Source organism: Mesocricetus auratus, unplaced genomic scaffold, assembly GCF_017639785.1.
Source record: "Mesocricetus auratus isolate SY011 unplaced genomic scaffold, BCM_Maur_2.0 Super-Scaffold_100004, whole genome shotgun sequence".
Classification (NCBI taxonomy): domain Eukaryota; kingdom Metazoa; phylum Chordata; class Mammalia; order Rodentia; family Cricetidae; genus Mesocricetus; species Mesocricetus auratus.
Genome location: NW_024429189.1, coordinates 3,328,947 through 3,348,667, shown reverse-complemented (window position 1 = coordinate 3,348,667; position 19,721 = coordinate 3,328,947). Strand labels below are relative to the sequence as shown.

Genomic DNA, 19,721 nt, shown 5'->3' with positions numbered 1-19,721 from the left:
AGCGGGTCTCCCAGCTGGCGCGCGCCGTGGCCCGCCCCTCGCACCTGCGGGCGGGCTGGGCGGGGCAGGGGCGGGGCTGCGCTGTCCCCGCCCACCCGTCCCGAGCCCCGGGAGCTCCGGCGGAACCGAGCAGCGAGGCCTCAACGGCTGGGAGCACGGCGAGGCGAGGCGCAGCTCACACAATGGGAGCGGCATTGGCGAGGGCCGCGGAGCCCCGGGCCTGGCGGGGACCGGAGGCCACGCCATGAGCTCCGCAGCCGGACGCCCCGCTGCGCCGCGCGCGGGCCGAGGCGAGCGGCCTTTGCGAGCCCTGGGCCGCGCCCTGGGGCTGGCGATGAGCTGCCGAGGCTGAGGATGATGGTAGATTGCCAGGTGAGTCGACGTGGGGCCCTGCAGCTGTGGGTGTGGACGAGGCCCTCATACACCCGGGGAGCGCGCGGGGCCGCGTCCACGCAGAGCGTGCACTTACGCTGTTCTGTGCCCAACCTGTCTTAGTACAATCGGGAAAATGAGGTCTGGGAAGAGGCACGCCAGGTGGGCGGAGACCAGGGGAGAAGGGAAGGCTTCCGGCCTCTTGGGTCAGGGCTCAACACTAGCGTGGGGTTTGCTTTGGGAATGAGAGTCTCCTGAGGTCCTGGGGAACACTGGCCACCCCCTCCATGTGGAGCCCACCCAGGCAGGAGCCTACACCCCTACTCTAGAAAGATCCTACAGACTTCCTAGGTTTCAGAGGAGGGCGGGACCGTGAAGAGGCGGTGAGATAGGAGAGGCAGGAGGCAGCTCTGTCCTGGGGCTGAGGCATCCAGTCTCCTAGCAACATTGGGGGTGCCCATTGTATGGGAGGCGCTGATGGACAGAAGGATGCTAAGATTCCCAGGGTCTGCTTGACAGAGGACATCCTCAGAGCAGTCTGGAGGGCAGGGCGGAGGTCCTTAGTGTGGAGGGGGCTGCAGAGACCTCAGTTTCCTCCTTTGGAGATTGGGGTGCTTGGTTTTTGTGATCCCTCCAGGATCCCACGGGCTTTGGTTCTCCCTCAGTGACCCATTACCCATAAAGGTTCTAAGAAAATGCCTTCCCCCCCGGTGGACTTGCTGAGCTGAGAGCAAGCAGCCTGAGGGTTTGAGCGACTTTAAGGCCCGAGTAATACAGAGGGCCGCAAAAATCTAGACCATTCCTCCAAGGTCCAGGGACAAGGCCGCCCTCATTGGAGTATGTGGTCCTTATTTGGAATTGGGGTCAAGTTATTGCCTAGATTGAAAGAGGAGGCCTCCTGAGTGAGCCAGAGCCCCAGAGCCATCAGAGAGAAAGAGGGACGAAGTGAGGCTTCTGAGGTCTTTGTGGTAACTCCTGGAACCTACAGGTCCCGTTCCTTGGCCCAGCTGGGGCCTGGGAGACCTGCTACCTTGACAACACACAAACAAAAGGTTGTGTTTTGTTTTCAGGGTTTCGTGCCTGGGGCTGTAGTGCTGGTTCTGGCCACCGGGGGGCAGCAGTGTCTGTGTCCTCAATGGAGTAACTAGAGTCTGGGGACAGGGTTCCCAGAGTTACTCTGGGGGTGTTGTCTACTCACTCTTCCAGGCCTCCCCCACCACTAGCATCTCTGTCTTCAGGGTGAGCTGGGGGTAAGGTCTCCAGCTTTTTAGTGCTTTGCATGCCTGAACTCGGACCAGTGGTTGCCTTGCTCCTCCTGGGTGTGGCTCTTAAAGTGGTGGCTGTAGGCCCTGCCCTTTGGGAACTCCTGAGTATGTAAGAGGAGAAGCAGAGGTTCTGTTTATCCTCCAAGGTGTGACATCCTGCCCCTAATGCACAACTAACAGCCCCCAGACCTTGGTAATAATCCGTTTGGTTTTGGGTTACGGGACCCAGGCTGGTTCAGCTGGAGAAAGCCTCCTCAGAACTCATTCCAGTGTGACTGGCAGATCAATAGGCCGTTAGGCTTTAGTTCCATGTTGGCCCAAGAGCCATGGGTCCTTTGCCGTGTGGGCCTGCCTTTCTGTAGGACAGCCCACAGCATCAGAGCCTGCTTCCTCGGAGTCGGGCGGGGAAGATGGAGGACCAGGAGGAAACGCAAGGGAAAGCCAGCGAGACAGAAGTCACTTTCTAAACACAACATTGGTAGTGACCTCAGAGTCCCCGTATTTGTGGGTTGGAGGCGTTAGATGTCCCCCTGACATATAGGCGGAGCAGAAAACTTAACTTGCAAGCCACTGGGAGGTTTATGCCTGAGCAGCATTATCCCGTTTGCCTGCTTGTCAACCACCCAGTGTGTAGACTGGGAGATGAGACTGTCCTTAGAACTCTGCACCACAGGCAGGCTTGTTCGGTTTTTGTATCCTTGCCATTTCCCATTGCCGCCACAATTCTTCTACCTCTTCAGGTAGCACTGTAGTCACAGATGACATCAGCCCCCAAGTGTTGCGGGTGCCATCTTGCATATATACAGTCAAGAAGATGCCAGGATGAGCCCCCGTTGTGCTCCCGGGGAGACCAGACTGGCCCTGAGAGGCACAGTGGCTACCCCAGGAAAACCCAAGGGTGACCCACATGGCCTTGAGCTTCAAAGACTAGAGATCCGGAAACACAGAGTCTGGTTGTCCCAGGGGTGGCTGTGAGTTCCCACCTTTACCTGCCCTTACTTTCCCTGTTTCCCGTCACCCCCTTCCACACATGCTGCTATCACTCCGTTTCTTCTCTTTCCATATTCATGTATGTGTATGTGTGCTGTGCATGTATGTGGATCTGTGTATTTTACTTATTTGTCTCTCTGTGTAGCCCTGGCTATCCTGGAACTCACTGTGCTGGGATTGAAGGTGTGCACAGTGTACGGGCTTGGACGTGTGTTTGCGTGTGTGTGTGTGTGTGTGTGTGTGTGTGTGTGTGTGTGGTAGGGGGATCTCCAGGGCCCGGGCAAATGTCTGATGGGTGTGGCTACCTGTCTCTAAATCTAGCCTGTAAAGGTGGGGGCGGGAATCCCCAGAGCACCTACGTAGAGAGACCCTGTCTCTGGAGATCCAAATCCAGTCCTGGCACTTTAACCTCTAAGCCATCTCCCCAGCTTCTGAGTTTCATGGACATCTGAACTTGGTGACGTAGCGGAGGTGGAGATCCGTTCATCCATTTGCTTGCATCTCTCTTAGGCAAGGCCATACCGGAGAAGACAGGAGGAGTAGTTCATAAAGCAGTCTTGTGGGAGAGGTCCCAAAGGCAGGTGGCAGAGAGGGTAGGCGTGATAGTGACAAGAATATGTTGCGTTAGTGTCCTGTGGCTGCTCTAACAGATACCAAATACTAGATGACCCTGCGCAGCAGGAAACCTGACCGCATGGTTCTAGAGACCGGAAGCTTACATTCAAGACACCATTGAGCCCTCTCCTAAGGCTCGAGGAGAGCGACCTTCTTGCCTCTTCAGCTCCTGGCATGGCTGTAGTCCTTAGCTTTAGATCCTCCTAAGCATGTCACGCCAAACTCTCTGCCTTCACAGGGCTGCCTCTGTGTGTCTGCTGTCTAGTTGTCACCATTATTGTAAGGATATTGGGTTGGGATGGGCCTGACCCTAACCCATCCGTCCCTGTTTCGCCTCACGTTGGCTGTATCTACAGGACCCACCATGTTTTGGAAGGACAAAGCTTTACGTGTGATGAGGGCATGGTGAAGGCCAGATTCCCTCAAGTATTAGGGGAGCAGCTGGACCCCTGAGGATGTGGCAGGAAGGCTTAGGGCATGAGGCTTAGAGGCTACCAGCGGTGGCACCAGCAGGTGGCGCTGTGACTTCTGGTGGCCAGAAGTTTTAGCACTTCCGGCCAGCATTGTGTTGTATCGCATTGCACTGCGCTGAGTTTCCACAAAGGGCTCACCTGGTTGCCAGGAAACAAAAGCAGACTGTAAAACCGCCAGGAGTCACATCATTGGTGACACACACTGAAGGGAGCCAGAGTCAGACCAGGCAGGCAGCAGTATGTTACTGGTAGCTGTTGAGGAACCTGAGTGTGATCACCCGCCCCCACACACATCCTTCAGGCCAGGACTCTGCTTCCCTTCTTCACCAGCAAGTTGCTCTGGCCTAGTTGAGGTTTCCAGACAGCTCTCCTGCTACCACAGGCCTCGAGACCCAGGTCTGGAAGGCTTCAGAAAGTAGCCTCAGGGAACGGTGATGCTGCCTGTACAATGCATGGCTGGAGTGAGCCTTGCCTCAGCAATTTCCCTGTCCCAAAGGAGGTATAGTTACCCACCTTGCCCTGCTGCCCCTGGCAGGTTACAACTCGGTCTTCTTAGGTGCCCTGTGGTATGCAGGGCGGTTAGGACTCGAGTCAACACTGGTGAGGTGGGGCAGAGTGTCTGAACAGGCCATAGCACAGGGCAGGAGCATGGGGCCAGCGGCTGGTGTGATGGGAGAGGGCGTGGCTGAGGGCCCGGCTCCGGTTCTGTGAGTGGGGGTCCCATGCCAGGAAGGGACCGTGCTCTTTGGGGTGGTGCTGGGAGCCCTGACAGCCCTTACGCCATCCATCATTCTCCTGCCTCTACGCCATCCATCATTCTCCTGCCTCCGCACTGTGGCAGCTCAGAGCTCTTTGAGGGAAAGGGTCCGCTGGTGTGGGAACAACCCCTAGCTCCAAGCAACGGCAAGCCCCAGGTGACACTCCTTGGCAGACAAGGCAGGGAGGGGCCAGGCGCCGGGCCGGGGCCGGGGTGGAGAATACCTTCCAATTACACTGGGCTTCCAGTGGTCAGGGCCCTGGCAGGGCAGGAAGGCCCTGAGGTGGTGATTAGCAGGAATGGAGATGTAAACAGACGTAAACAGTTTTTTCATCCCTCTAACTCTAGTGAGGGCCTCAACTCTGGTTTCTGTGTTTTGCTGGGGTTCTTGGGTTTCTAGCCTCAAAAGAATACTCTTAGAGGGTCACAGTGATCCACTCCTGTAATCCCAGCTGAGGCAGAATTAATGAGTTCAAGGTCATCCTGAGATACACTGTGAGATCCATGCCTCAAGATAGATAGATAGATAGATAGATAGAAAGAAAGAAAGAAAGAAAAATAAATAAATAATAAGCCCCGAGGAGTCTTTTCTTAGAGGTATGGACAGGTGGCTTCCTTGTAGGTGGGGTGGGTTTGGGGGAGCCTCCAGGTCTCCTCACGGGTAGCTAAGCCAGCCTGAGGAGGTAGAGATGAAGGATTGTGGCATTCCCCCTAAAAATGTCAAGCCCTAGAAGAAGAGAGAGTTCCCATGGCAACCTAGTTCAGTTGCTTGGCAACTGCAGTCCCCCAAAATACCTGCAAGAAGGCTCCCAGCTAGGGGCTTTCCCACTGCCTGTGTGTGGCCCTCAGTTCTGAGTTTGCTTGGGTACCTCTCATGGTTGATCCACCCACACCCTCCACACAGAACCCAGCAGCTCTTACCCCCTGGATCCTTCCTGAGGGAAACCCCAGTCTACTCCCTCTTCCCAGCACCCCAAGCTGCAGCTGCCAAACATCAGGCCATCCCCTAGCAACAGAGGCCATTTCCTGGATACCTGAGTGACAGCTAGGCAATGATAGAATGTCAGAAACTTAGAATCAGAGGTACAGTCAGTTGTAGCCTAGTGCCAGCCATACAGGAGGAGCACACACCCTATATCCCTGAGTTCCCTGGACCTGGGCAAGGAGGCACAGCAGGTGTGGCAGGGACCAAGAACCCACTGGAGCCTCTGGAGCACAAGACTGTGATCCTAACCAACTAACTAGCCAGATGACCCCAGCATATTTTTCCTTACTGGCCTGTTTCCCCATCTGTGGCTCATCAGCCCCTTTGCCTGTGAGCTCATTTCATACATAAACGCTACCCTGTGAGTTATGTCACATGCTGAGGACTTACATGGAATGGAGAAGTCAGGCCCAGGGCCTCCACTTGCCTGAATCCATCTCGGCTGACAGATTGCAAGGCTTCAGGTGAGGCTTTGGGTACACTGGCTGTGAGCTGGACCCCGGGCTTGAATCCCAGCTGGAGGCTCAGTACTGGATATCTTGAGATGATTTCTAAGCCAGTCTGTTTTTTGTTTGAATATTTTTTTTTTTTTTGAGAAAGGTATGCCCATGTAGACCAGGCTGGCCTAGAACTCACAGAGCTGCGCCTCCCTCTGCCTCCTCCTAATTTCTGGGACTAAAGTCATGCGCAACCATCCTTCAGAACCTATTGTGTTTGGCAAGAAAGTTCCTACTCCAGCCTTCCCTGCAAGGGACTATGTGGCTGTATAGTCCCTTAGGAGCTGTGTTCAACACCAGCCCTGTGCTTGAAGAAGATGCCTAAGGACACAGTAAAAGACGAAGAGGCCAGCAGAACTGGAAAAGAGGAGGCCTCTGACCCCCTGGCGTAGCCTTACAGCTTAGAGAAGGGGCAGGATGGGACTGGGTGGGTAGGGTGGACTTTAGAATGAGGTAGGATATGAGGACATGATTGGTCTCCAGACATTCTGGCTGCGTGTAACAGCAGACAGTGAGATGTTTTGTGACTCCTTGCCCCAGGAGGGAGCCAGCCTCGCTCATTCTCCTACTGGTTAACATTGGACTGTATACAGTGTCCTCTGATCTGAGCTGTGCTAGCCTGATCCGTTCGGCCAGACGGGTAGCACACCCTCTTCAGAGCTGGGAGGCTCCTGTGGCATCACCTGCTGTATGCTGGACAAACTTGAGGGACAGAGCAGGGTCTGGGCAAGCTCTTGGTGGGTGTTTGGCCACGGGGAGAGGCAAGAATGGGCAAACAGTGACCGAGATTGTCCTAGTTCGTGCCATCCCAGCATAGAGAGAGGGCCTGGAAGCCGGAGCGTGCAGCCCCAACCCACCACAGCTTGGGCCCCACCCACCTTCTGCACAGCTCTGTCTCTTCCCCCCGCCCCTTACAAAGGCTTCTCGCTCCCCCAGGGCAGAGTGAGAGCAGTGGGTGCTCTCCAAGCTCTTCTCTTCTACCTGGGCTGGAACTCGCTGGCCAGAGGAGACAGGGAGAGGTGGTGGCCTGTGCAGCCGACCTTCCACCGCTTTGGAATTCCACCCTGACCCTAGGAGACTTGTCCCAGGAGACTGGAGGGAGTAAAGTTCAAACTGGGGGGAGGTGGGGGTTGGGAGAAGAAAGGGCCCTGAGGTCTTGGGGCTGCCCCAATCTGAATCCACTTCAAAGGAATTCCCGCCCCTTCCGCCCATGCCTGGCTGAGGCCCAGCCCTGCGAGTCTGCACCATCTCCAGTCCCCTGTCACAAGGAGAGGAGAGGTGGGGTGCCAGCAGGTCTGGGTTGTCTGGAAGTCAGAAGGGAGAATGAAATTAGGTTGGTGGAAACCCTGGCTTGGACCTGAGCAGGCTCCTTAACCCCAAGCCTCCATGTCCTCTTTTAAGATGTGGAGTGGGTGTGAGGGCTCTCTACCAGACACCACTCAAGTAGGCCTTGCTCAAGTACCGGGAGTGTCTGTCTCCAAACTGAAGGCAGATTGGCTACAGGGTTCTCTAGAAGTGACTACCCCTGAACAGGCAACAGGCTGCTGAATTGACTCCTCAGATTTTTTCCCAGACAGACCCTGAGGAGTTGAGTCTGTAGTCTGAGCCATGTGAGAGGGCCTTGCCATCATCCATTGCCTCCCCCAGGCCAGTTTCAGGCCTCTGAACATCCATGCTCCAAATTAAACTTTAAGAGCAAGGTGGTTCACCTGACTCGAATCCCTGAGGGCCAGAGAGGTGGCAGCTGGTGGCTGGAGGGAGCATGTGTGTCCTGTGTGAGGGTGATAGGACTCGTGTTCTCAAAGTCTGTGGGATTCTCAGAGTGTTTCCTTCCTAGCTTCCGTGGTGGGGAAATCCCTTCACTGAGTGCTTGCATCACCCACTGTTACCAGCAGGTGCTGGGCACAGAAGCCAGATGCAGGATCTGAGGGAGTGAGCCACCAGGTCACCCTCTCTCCTCGTGGGGAAGAGCTGCACCTCCCAGACCTCTGGGCCTTTAAGATGGAGCAGCTGTGTCTTCTACTGCCCTGTGGGGGTGTGGATCAGTGTGTGCTCTGTATGCACGTGAGTGGTTGAGGGACATCTCCCTGCCTCCTGATGCCCAAGCCCACATTTGAGTAAATACAGGCCCTTATCATTGTTGTCCGCCTGTGTGTGTCCCCAGACATGACAGACCTACGGGTGGCTGAGCCAGGGCGTATAAGAAGGGACAAATGGCTGTATGTGGGGGCCGGTGCTGAAGGGGAAGAGGAGAATGCATGCTCACATCCTAGCTGTGGGGCAGGGGATGTGAGCCTTTGCCTTCGGTTGCCCCAGTGTCCGTTGTCTGACCTGTCCACATGCTGATAGTCACTCTCAGATTGCCCAGCAGTTGAGCGGCTGCATGGTGCCTGGCATGCATGTCATTCTTTTACCACATGGGGGCATGGAGACCCAGGCAGCCCTGGCAGGAGGGGGGTGCCTGGCCCTTTGCTGTTCTCTTGTTAGGTTTCCCGATATGAACAGAGGGACTCAGTGCACCAATGCAGGAACAAAGTCTAAGGGTTGGTAGAGAGCCAGCAGGTAGCCGGAGGGTAGGACAGGGCAGTGCCACCAGCCCCCGGTCTATGGGAACTGCCTTGTGGGAAAAGTTCTGTGGGAAATAGGGCAGCAGGCACTATCCCTGCCATCTCCCAGCATACAGCTGGAGTCCTGAGCCCTCTTGAGGCCAGGACAACTCGGGAGGTCCTTCTGAAAGGACTTCCCAGCCCTGGGCTGCAGGCTGGTGGCAGCTCTGGGCACACAGTGTCCCTGGCACAGCAAGCAGTCCCCCGCACCACAAGGACCCATTTGTCCTGACTCCTGTGGTTCCTGAACCCTGGATGACCATGGCCTGCTAGGCACAAGGGCCTGGCTGTGGGCTGCCCTCACCCAGAGCCTCTTAGGGCTCTCTGGCTATCCCTTGGCGAGGGCCTCTCCACTCAGGCCAAGCTGCACCAGAAAAACCTCTACTTAGCCAGTGGATAGAGACCCACTCCCTAAAACTGTCTCTGGCCTGCCAGGAAGGAGGGAAGATCCCTGTGCTGAGCCAGAGTTGACTTGGCATCCCGGGACAGACTTTGATTTCTGGGAAGCTCCCTGCTCTTGTTCTAAGCGAAAGTGTGCCTGCTTTCCAGAAAGCCTGACTGCCACCACATCTACCTTCCCCTGCTGGTCTGCTACAGCCTGAGTATTTCCCTTCACTCTCCTCTGGAGCAAGATAACACCTCCGTCCTCCGTGGGAGAGGTGGGCAGACAGCGTGCTCTTCCTCCTCCATGAAGCTTTCCTGGTCCTGAAGAGTTCTGAGTAGTCAGGGACGTGAAAGCCCAGGAGCTGTCAGATCACCTGTTCGTACGTGCAGGTGCTCATGCATCTGTTGTGCTGGGTGCTGTTCCGGCGGGTGCCGTGTTGGGGAGCAGAGCCCCAGCTCCCCTCCCTTTCAGTTCCAGAAGGAGGGAAAGCTGCAGGTGTGTGTGCTGTGTTATGTAGGTGTGCATACCTTTGCCTGTGACACTTGCGGGAAGTCGCTACCTTCAAGCACACTCCAGCCGTGGGGATAGATGAGCAACAGGACACTAGTAGCCGCTACGCCCATGAAGCGTAGGACTCCCTGGCTTGTTGAAAATTGCAGTGGCTTCCTTGGTTCTGTTTTTTTATTTGTTTGTTTCCCTATAGCATTTTTACTTTCAAACATGTATTTTGCTCATAATGCTCTAAGGTTACAGGGGCAGGTGGATTTTGGGGGGGAATTGTAATTTTTATTTGTTTGTTTTGAAACAGGGTCTCATGTAACCTAGTCTGGCCTCCAACTCTATATGTAGCCTTTGAATTCCTGATTCTTCTGCCCCCCAACTCCCAAGTGCTAGGATGATAGGTGTGCACCACCATATCCAGTTTATACATTGCTGGGGATCCAATCCAGGGCCTCATGTGTGCTGGGCAGCAATGTCCCCCAGCTCCAAAGGTGGGTTTATGTCTGTTCCGCTTGCCGGCTTATCCCCAGCGCCATTAGGCGCCAGGAAACTTCACAAGGCCCATGTAGATGAGCTGCTGTGTGGCCCAGGGCCCCTGAGCTCTCAGGTGGCCAGACCTTACCACAGATCCTTCTGCCTTCCTAGTTAGGGAGAGAAACTGAAGAGGTTTAGGAATTGTGGCATTGGTCACCAAAGCCGAATTCAGGTTACATTCCGCACTGTAGATGTCATAGCTCTGAGTTAGCAAAGATGCCTGGTTCTGTCCAGGGAAGACCGATCCTGGGCAGCTTTGGGGCACCATTTTTCTGAACAAGTGGGCCATGTGAGGCCCTGACCTAAGTGTTTGCACTGAATATTCCTCTTGAACATACAGAGTGTCTGAGGCAGAGATTAGCTCTTTTCCTGGGCCAGGACCAACAAGGGAAAGAGACCTAGCAGCCATCAGGTGGTTTGGAATTTTGTCCTGACCCAGCTGGCAGCCACCACTTGGATCTCTCCAGTTGGACAGAGGCTACTTGCAGGGCATCCTGGTGGCAGACCCAGCGTGCAGGAGGCACAGCTAGCCCTAGCTGCCATGGAGAGGAGCTTCAAGCTCTTGGCAGTACTGAATGGGCCCAAAGCCAGTGGGAGTGTCCAGGGCAGGGCACAGATTCTCAGGACCTCCCCTTCTTGGCAACCCACAGACTCAGTGGTCTGAGAGAAGGGCCAGCCAGCAGGCAGGCAGCCAGAGCAGGGGAGCCCTGTGGTGAACCAGTCTCCCTAGGCTTTTCCCAGCTTCCCCAGGTGTGGCCCATGCTTGCTGTGCTCCGGGCCTCCCCAGTCCAGAGCAGAAGGCAACACCCCATGGTTCTATGAAATTTCCCAGAAGTCACTTGGAGGCTCTAGTCTTTCAGAAATGCAGGAGCCCCTGCGATGCCCTCCCTGCCTACTGATGGCGTTGCAAGGACAGAGGCACCTTTGGCCTTTTAAGAGAGGTGGGGATTATGGGAGGGAGGGGCTGGGAGCACCAGCTACGGCCTGGCAGCAGCGCTGAATAACTCTCTGCTGCCTGGCACATTGTGGTGATTCAGTGGTGCCTACACTGGGTGGTTTTTGTAAATGAGGGCACCCTGAAATCACTGAACTGAATGAACTGCTGCGTGAGCAGAAGAGTCTCCCTTTGGACCTAACAGCTGTGATTCAGGCTAGTCACCAGCCAGGTTAGAGATTGCAGTGAGGGTAAGTGGAAGTTAGAATCCCAACCCAGGCGCCACCCACATGACAGACCACCCCTCAGTGACACAAACCCTGTAGTGCCACCAGGCATAAATATTTTGTCAACTTCACCTTGACTCAAAGTAGAGAGGGAAGTGGGCAGCCTTGGGGACTGAGCAGGTCTGAGCATCCCCTGAGACTTGGTACAGATATGCTGTGTGACCTCAGGCAGATTGTTTGCCCTCCAGTGGAGATAATGGCTGTGGCTTCAGCAGTCTGGCCCAGGTTGGGTAGGAAATGTTTTGTGTTTACTGTGCGGTGCTAAAGGCAAGGCCTGGCTGGGGACCAGGGCTTCAGATCTACTCCCACCTCCAAACCCTCTCTGGGTGAATGCTGTGTTTGGGCTGCAGGGTGCGGATGTTGGATGTTGGCCGTGCCACTGCCTCAGGGCCTTTTGGTCAGAGCTGGAGGTATAGATGCTCCCCCAACCCAAGGCCTACACTCTCCCTGGTCCCAGCAAAGCCAGTGCCGCACGAACCACAGGAATTTGTGTTGAACAGTTTCTGGTTGGGGGGGAGGGGCTGTCCTCTCCCTCCCCCACAGGACCCCGAGTGTCAGGTCAGCAGGCAACAGGAAAAAAGAGGAGCAGAGCCAGGGCCCCAGTCAGCCTCCTGGACAGGATGTTATACTGAGTAAACAGCTTCTGGAGGAGTCACCACTCAGCTGAGTCACAGCGCCTAGCGACAGCCACTAGCTGTTTGTAAACAGTGGGCTCTCACTCTTTCGGTTCCTGCCCCCAATTGTGAAGGGGCGGAAGACACTCCCCCCAGAGGTAGTATCCCCAGGAAATGGTAGCACCTGGGACAAATGCCACCACAGGTTTATGTGAGTGGTTAGGTGCATCGTGCTGGGGCCACTGGTGTGCAGAACAGAGCAGATGACACAGGTGTCTTTGGAGAGTGGGCATGGGCTGTGTACACACAGGTGTGCGGGCAGGGGCTAAGGGGGCACTGCCTGTCCTTACATCCCCCAGGGCCCACTCATGTGGCTCTAGGAGCGCCTGTGGCCATCCTCGTTCCAGGCAGTGACAGTGAAGTGTCACGTGGTCCCCGAGGGCCTGGAACAAAGGGCCTGCTCTCCCAGGCCAGCCTGTGGAAGGGTGGGGCTGGGAGCATGTGGATGGGAGGAGGGGCAGGAGGATTACTGGTTCCTCCTCTTCTCCGTCACTGCTCCTGGAACCCCAGCTTCAGGAGTGGCAGCTGGTCCTTCTGGTCCTGTTCCTTGACCTGGCTGTGACTCAGACCCTCCAGCCCTCTCAGCCAGCTCAGAGCTGCTGCCCCAGGCAGCCCTGCCCTGTGAGAAAAGGAATAGCCTCAGGACCAAGCCCTGCAGCCCAAGCTGGAGGCTCCAGCATGGCCGGGAAACAGGGGTACTAGGCCTGGGATGCTGGGAGGAATGGAGGTGTTGGTCAATAGGAAGTGTGCATCAGAGGCAGGCATTGCATCTTGCACAGGCCTGGTAGTCAGGAAGTCCATGTAAATGCTCGTCCATCAAAGGCCCTAACACAACACCTTTGCCCCCTGGCCCCTCCCCACTTCCTCCACAGGCCTCTGTGAACCCTGAACAGGTTCATATCATAGGAAACCCAATGCTGGTGGCTAGATGAGCAGTACACAGGACTGGGAGCAGGCCATCATGGAGGACAGCCAAGCAAAGGAGGTGGCCATAAAACTGGAAGCCATGCTTGGAACTCCAGAAGAAGAGGACCAGAGCCTGGGCGAGCCAGCCTGCCTTCCCCCTCAACTGCTCCCTCCCAGGGACTAGATTTTCCTAGAGACACCCATTCTTTTTTTTTTTTTTTTCTTTTAAAGATTTATTTATTTATCACATATACAGTGTTCTGCCTACATGCCAGAAGAGAGTTCCAGATTGAATTGTAGATGGAGACACCCATTCTTTAAGTGAAAATCTTTACATGAGTGACTATTTCAGAGTTATTGCAGGAGGCCCAGTTATAAGGCCACACTGAGTGCTGAACAGACTGCAGACTGTCATCTGGAGCTCCCTCTGCAGTGTGCAGCCCAGTTATGGCACTAGGGTTGTCCAGGCATTGTCCGCTCACACTGCTCTCAGTGTCCCCAGGAGAATTAGTGCATCTTACACTGAGTGTTTCATGCCCCAAGCCGGCCTCTACCTGGCTCTTGTGGCATTTACCAGGGCCGCTAGTGTGTGAAGCAAAGTAGATGACACAGGTGTCCTGGGAGAGTGAGGAGCTGCCAAGAGCCTCACACAGTAGGTTTGCAGTACCTGTGATGTGAGCCCATTTTACATATGAGAAAATGAGGCATGAGGCCCAAAGATGCTAAGTCATGGGCTCACCCTTGGACACTGTTGTTCCTCAAAGGTCAGGGCTGAGTGTCAGAATTTGCCAGAAGCCAGAGCTGACACCTGGCCTCCCAGGGGACAGTGACAAGGAGCAGGAAGTGTGCCTGGCACACAGCAACGGGGCAGCTGGAGTTGGTGTTGCTGTAGCACCTGCTCTGCGTGCTGGGCTGCTGAGGACATGGGGAGGAGGTGGCTGAGGCCCCATGTAGAGCATGTCAAGGCAGATGAGGACTCTAGAGCCTCTTCTGGATGGATCAGAAGCCAACTAGTAGAAGGATTTCAGTGGAGAGATGTGAGCCGTGAAAGGGAGGCATGGGCGTGTCAACTGCAGACCCCTGTACCCTCTGGCCTTGGTTCTTACATGCCTGCCCAGTCTGGCTTGACTCCTCCCCCTCCCCCCCAGAATACCCTGCTGCTTTTCCAGAGAACCCCCACCTCTGAAATCCTTCCTTCCATGAAAGAGCCCTCTGGGTGAGTTTAGGGTGAAGATCTTGCCATGAGGCTTGGGGTGGGGTGGGAGGGGGCAGCAAGGGGTTGGATTCAAGTTGAAAGATCTCTGCATATGCCTTGCCTTCTCCCATCACAAATGAGGAAACTGAAGCTCAGAGACAAGTGTGATGGGGGGGGGGGGGTGCCCGCAAGTCCTGCAGGAGGCAGCACCAAGCAGGGACGGGAACCAAGACTTGACACCCCAGCCCCAAGACTTTGAGCCAGCCAGTCATTCAGTCACCCTGCTTACCAGGGCCTCTGGACAAGGATGTGAATTGCTCAGAAGGCAGAGCTGTGGTGTCTGCCTGTGGGGCTCGTGCTGGATGCCTGGTCTTAGCTATCCCCCACTGGGGATGGGCATGCCTCTGGGGAAGCTGGATTCACTGACCACCACCCTCGCTTCCTGCCTCTGCAAGTGCAGGGTCCCAAGAGGGTGAGCGTGCAGCCTGTTCTCTGCCTGGCCTTCCTCCTGGCATTGGTGGGCCTTGGGCCAGTCTCTCCCCTGGGTCCCAGTTCTTCTGTGTGTCTGATGGGTAGGTTGAGCTTGTTGAGTGCCTTCCAGTGTTTGTTTTGCAGGAAAACCAGGGAGAGAGTGGTGAGTGGTTCTCAAAGCCTAACGCACCAACTTTGCTGCTGCTCCTTTCTAGAGTTACCTAGTTCTTCTGTGGTCTCTTTCTGAAAGAGCGTCGATGGCAGTGCTTGGCTTTCACCGCCCTATTGATGACATGAGTAGTTGACACACCTGGTTTAAAATGAAGCACTGTGCCTGGCACAGTGGTGGCACTTCCGACCCCAGCATTAGGAGTTCAGAGTCAGCCTGGCCTCATAGGGAGTTAGAGGTCAGCCTGGACTGTGTAACACCATCTCCAAAAAAAAGTCCATACCAGGGACAGGAGCTATGAGTTTGGTGGTCAGGAAAGGCTGTGTGTGTGTGTGTGTGTGTGTGTGTGTGTGTGTGTGTGTGTGTGTGTGTGTGTTGGTTCCTGTCCCTGCACCAAGCAGGCACATACCTGCACCTCACTTGTCTCTGGGCTTCAGTTCTGAGTGAGTAAGCAGGGCTTCCCTGCTGCCTCCCATAGACCTGGCTTGTGCTCCTTTGGTGACTCTGCTCCTCACAGGGCTGCCTTGATTCTACTGTGGAGACTTCCAGGCCCCCGAGGGAGATCAGTGGAAATGAGGTCTTAGGGTAGGGAGATTGGAGGAGAGGGCTGGGTCCACCCAAGGGGTGTAAGTTCAGGCTAGAGCTGCTGGGCCAGCCCAGAACAGAGCCCTGACCACTCATCCTTGCTTGCCCTGTGGCCTGGTACAAGCGGGAATTCCTGGCCCTGCCCGTCACAGCAGCAGGTATGACAGCCATGCAGGTGACAGCAGGCCTTGGCACTCCTGGTGCTCAGCTCCATTGGGGCAGGCGGGCAATCGGCACACTATCCAAAAGCCTGCCAAAGGGCCCACTCCCCCAGTGGGTGCCCACCCTGCCATGGCCCGGGAAGCAGACCGGGTCCATGCCAGGCCTACTGTGGTAGGAAGGGAGAGGAAGGGCTCAGTGTTCTTTGCCTGTGTCTCAGTGGTGACTGCCAGGCGTTGGGCTGTTGCCCGCCACACCACTCCCCGCACTCCTACTCCGACACCTTGGCCGGCATCCCCTTTGGCACCCACTACGGAGGTGAGTGTTTGCTGGGAAGGGCTGTCGGGTCACAGCCAAGGCCTGGGCTGGGCTGTGGGAGATGGTTCCTCAGGTCTCCTTACTCTCCTTGTCAGAACTGGTTGAAGGAGTTTGGTCAGAAGCAAAGGGAGGCCCTGTCTGTCTCCTGTTCCCAGTGTCAGCACGGAGGCTGGGGTGCTGCGCCCCACGTACCTGTGTCAGCTCTGGCTAGGCACCTGTCCCTGACCACAGCAGACAGCTTGTAGCTTGTATTGGACGGTGCTTCTTGGATTACCTAGGCCTTTGTGTCTTACCGTCTGTGCTCCCGGGACTCTGAAAACTGGCTGGTATGTTGTTGTTGTCGTTTAGTTAGCGTCTCCATGTTTGTGGGAGAGAAACTGAGACTCAGAGAGGTGTACCTGAGTACAGAGCAGGGAGTGGGGCTCAAATCTGGCTTGAGATCCCAAAGACACTTCCCACATGACACTTGGTGAGTGTGGAAGAGGAGGGCAGGGCTGGCAGTCCGCTGACCACCCTTCAGGGAAGGGGAGAGAATGGGTGTCTGATGTCAGGGTCTCTGTGGGAGTGATGAGCACTTTTCTGCTATGGGTCAGACGCCATTGCCTCCTGATTACCAGGCTTGGGGACAGATGAGAGTGTGGGACACATGGGACTGTTGGTGCCTTCATCTACCATCCGTGCTCAGTGGCTCCCCTGACAGCTCCAAGCGGCTCACACGGGGCCCAGCAACCTCCCCCTCCTTACGGCTCCTCTCTCCAGCTCTCTGTTTGGGGTTCCACTCTAAGTCTCAGCCTCCGAGTCATGTCCACACTAGCTTTCTCCTCGGCCTCCGTCTGTCTCAGGTAGCACATGTAGCATTAGTGTTGTTGAGGACTCCCCAGGGGTTGGTCTGCAATGGGCGTTTTGTGACTGGGGGGCATTCATCAGGGTGGCCTTGGTTCTCATGGTGTCAAGCAGACTGCTCTTTGCCTCCTCTTAGTGCCCCCAAGTCAGAGTTGAACTGGTGGGGCAGAGAGCCACAGTCGAGAGCACCCGCTTTCTGTGAGATCCAGTGAGGCTGACTCAGAGCCCATGTGTCCTTACATGGGCCGTTTCTGTTGCCCCAGGTTTGGTGATTTTTTTTTAACATTAGTTTAGTGTGTATGTGTGTGTGTGTAATGTATGCACAAACAACTTATTGATTGTTTTTAATTATTTTTAGATGTGTGTGTGTCTGCATATGGGTATGTTCACTTGATATCAGAGGTGTCAGATCCCCTGTAGCCAGAGGGGTTGTGGATGCAGAGAACTGAACTCAGGTCCTCTTCCAGAGCTTAACAATTGAGCCATCTCTTCAGTCCTTATTAATTAATTAATTAATTAATTAATTAATTAATGATGTGTGCGTGCATGCGTGTATGATATGTGTGGGCGCACATGCCACGGTGCATGTGTAGAGGTGAGGAGTTGGCCTCTCCTTCAGACTCTTAAGTGGATCTCACTCAGGTGGTCAGATTTGTACCATTTGGCAGCTCGACACTGAGCATCAGGCTGGCCTTGTTCCAGTTTTTCTTGGATGGTAACTCCATATGAGGTCAGAGATGTGTGGTGATGATGTCACATCCCTCTACCCAGTGTGACCTCTTGTGGGGGTAGACACTTAAGTTTCCACTTCAGTGTATGGAGAGGCCCCTGGAGGCTGCAGGGGGTACAGGATAGAGCCAGGCCTGTCCCACCGTGCTAGCTACACCCACTCTGGCCCAAGTACGTCACCTCCCGCCAAGGTGTGTGCTCATACGCCCACACAGGGCCACCCCAGAATCCAGGCAGGCCAGGAATGGTGATGCTCTAGTCGGGAAATGACAGAGCACCTGGGCCGGCCTGGCCACACCCTAGCTGTGCCCTCCCTCCGTGGACTCTGAATGTAAAACAACAGATGGGCGGGTAGGCCTTTACCTGCCAGCCAGGGGTGAGAAGTTTTCTGTTGTTTTGAGGCAGGGTCTTGCTCTGTAGTCTAGGCTGGTCCCAGATTCATAATTTTCCCACCTCAGCCTCCCTAGTGCTAGGGTTGTAGGCTTGTGCCACTGTGCCTAGATAAGGGACAAAAGGATTTCTACCAGGGCCCAGCCTGGCTGCTGTCCTCACTGGCTGTGACCCAGTCCAGGTGTGAAGAATAGGCATTGGCTTATGTCTGTGGTTGCCCTGACATTGTCTGTTGTCCAATCTGGCTTTGGTTTGTCTGCTGCCCCTGGGAGCCAGTGCTGAGGCAGCCTGGTCCGACAGGCACGAGTGACGGTTCTTACCAAAGTGGGGTGAGGACTCATGTTTGCCCTAGTGGAGGGAAGCCCAGACTCTGGGGGACCACAGGCAGTTGTGCATATGGGGACTTGGAGAGGCTCATTTGTCAGGGAGTTGGGGATGCTGTGGGAGCAGGGAGAAAAGAGCCCACAGAATTTGGCCTGGACACACCTTTCTCGTAATCAGGGATGGTATCCAGGGGTCTGTGGCAAGCTCAGAGTGCATGCCTAACTAAGGCCACAGGTGCTGCTCAGCTCCCACTGAGCCTCTGATCACACGTGGGGACATAGCTGGTGTGGGTGGGTCACCCAGAGCTTCAGGAGAAGCAGCCTGAAATTTGGATTTTTATGTGAAATCACCTGACCTTTTACCGTTGGCTCAAAAGTTTAAAAACACTCTGTGGTCCAAACAAAATACACATGTGAGCCACACTTGGCTAGCTTCTAGTCTCCGCCTGTCAGTTCAAAGCCTTTCTCTTTGAGGAACATCTGGCCGTGGAAGATCAGCATTGTTATGCCCCCAGCAAGGGGCAGATGCATTTCCAGGAAGACTGGGAGCAAGCGGGGGAAGTTGGGGGAGAGATACTAGCTCCATATAACCCTCACTTGTAGAGGGGAGCAGTGTTCTCTAATACCCCAAGTGTTAGGGTTAACATGAGCCTTGCATTTCAGACTTACCCAGGGTCACTGGGGCTGCCCCAGCCTTTTTCATGAACATGTGGGCATTGGGACTCAGTTTCTCAGGTGCCCACTGCCTGGCCCAACGCAGGATCTCCATCCTGTTGTTTGTTTTCCGAGACAGGGTTTCTCTGTGGCTTTGGAGGCTGTCCTGGAAGTAGCTCTTGTACACAGGCTGGTCTTGAACTCACAGAGATCCTCCTGCCTCTGCCTCCCGAGTGCTGGGATTAAAGGCGTGCGCCACCAACGCCCGGTCATCCTGTTTTATTGTAAGGATGAGTGAGTGAAGCACATAGGAAATGGCTCAAACCTATCCCAGGCTTAAAGCTTGTGACTGTCCCTCAGTGGCTGCCGGGAGCCCCAGGAGCCTCAGAAGGTGATTCTCCAACCAAGCTCCAAGTTCCTTTTGTTACTTTAACTTTTATTATGGAAAATCCCAGATAAATCCAGGGTAGAAAAAATGGCATGAAGCTTTAACAACACAAATCCCAAGTACATGGATCCAGCCACACAACTCCCATGACAACCTGCCATACCATAGTGGCAGCTACGAAACCATGTCCATGTCCAGCCAGGCATGACCTTTAATCCCAGCACTCAGGAGGCAGAGGCAGGCAGATCTCTTTGAATTCCAGACCAGCCGGCTCTGCAGAGCAAGTTCAAGTTCCAGGCCAACCAGAGCTAAGTAGTGAGACCCTATCTGAGAGAGAGGGAGAGGGAGAGAGGAAGAGAGGAAGAGAGAGAGAGAAGACAATGTTCAATGCCATTTTAATATCCAGTGGTCTTCGGCTGCCTGAGGTCAGCCCTGCTCTGAAAATATTAAATGAACAATGCTAGAAATAAAAATTAAATCTCTTGCTGCTCTGAGAACCATAATGAAGTCGAGCCTTTCATCTCCACACCCTCCCCAACAAGAAGTCATCCCTTTGCCCGCTGTAGCCACATTAAACACTCTACTTGCAGGTCAGCCACTTGGCTGTGTGGGTTACTGCACCAACCATTGTGGAACCAAACACTTTGCACTGTTATCCTTATTTCAGGGTTCTGCTGGGCGTCTTAGAACACATCCCCCTCAGTTAAGAGGGAAGC

At 54.9% G+C, this 19,721-nt stretch overlaps 1 protein-coding gene across 3 annotated transcripts in view; it reads left to right on the top strand.

Moving 5' to 3' along the window:
* The first annotated feature begins 15,477 nt into the window (after positions 1 to 15,477).
* Positions 15,478 to 19,721, top strand: part of Ralgds (ral guanine nucleotide dissociation stimulator) — a 28,433-nt gene continuing 24,189 nt past the window's right edge. For all 3 annotated transcript variants that reach the window (XM_040745143.1, XM_040745140.1, XM_040745139.1), the window contains exon 1: positions 15,478 to 15,678. In XM_040745143.1, coding sequence (XP_040601077.1) covers positions 15,493 to 15,678 — 186 coding nt within the window. In that variant the 5' untranslated portion in view covers positions 15,478 to 15,492. The remainder of the gene's footprint in view (positions 15,679 to 19,721) is intronic.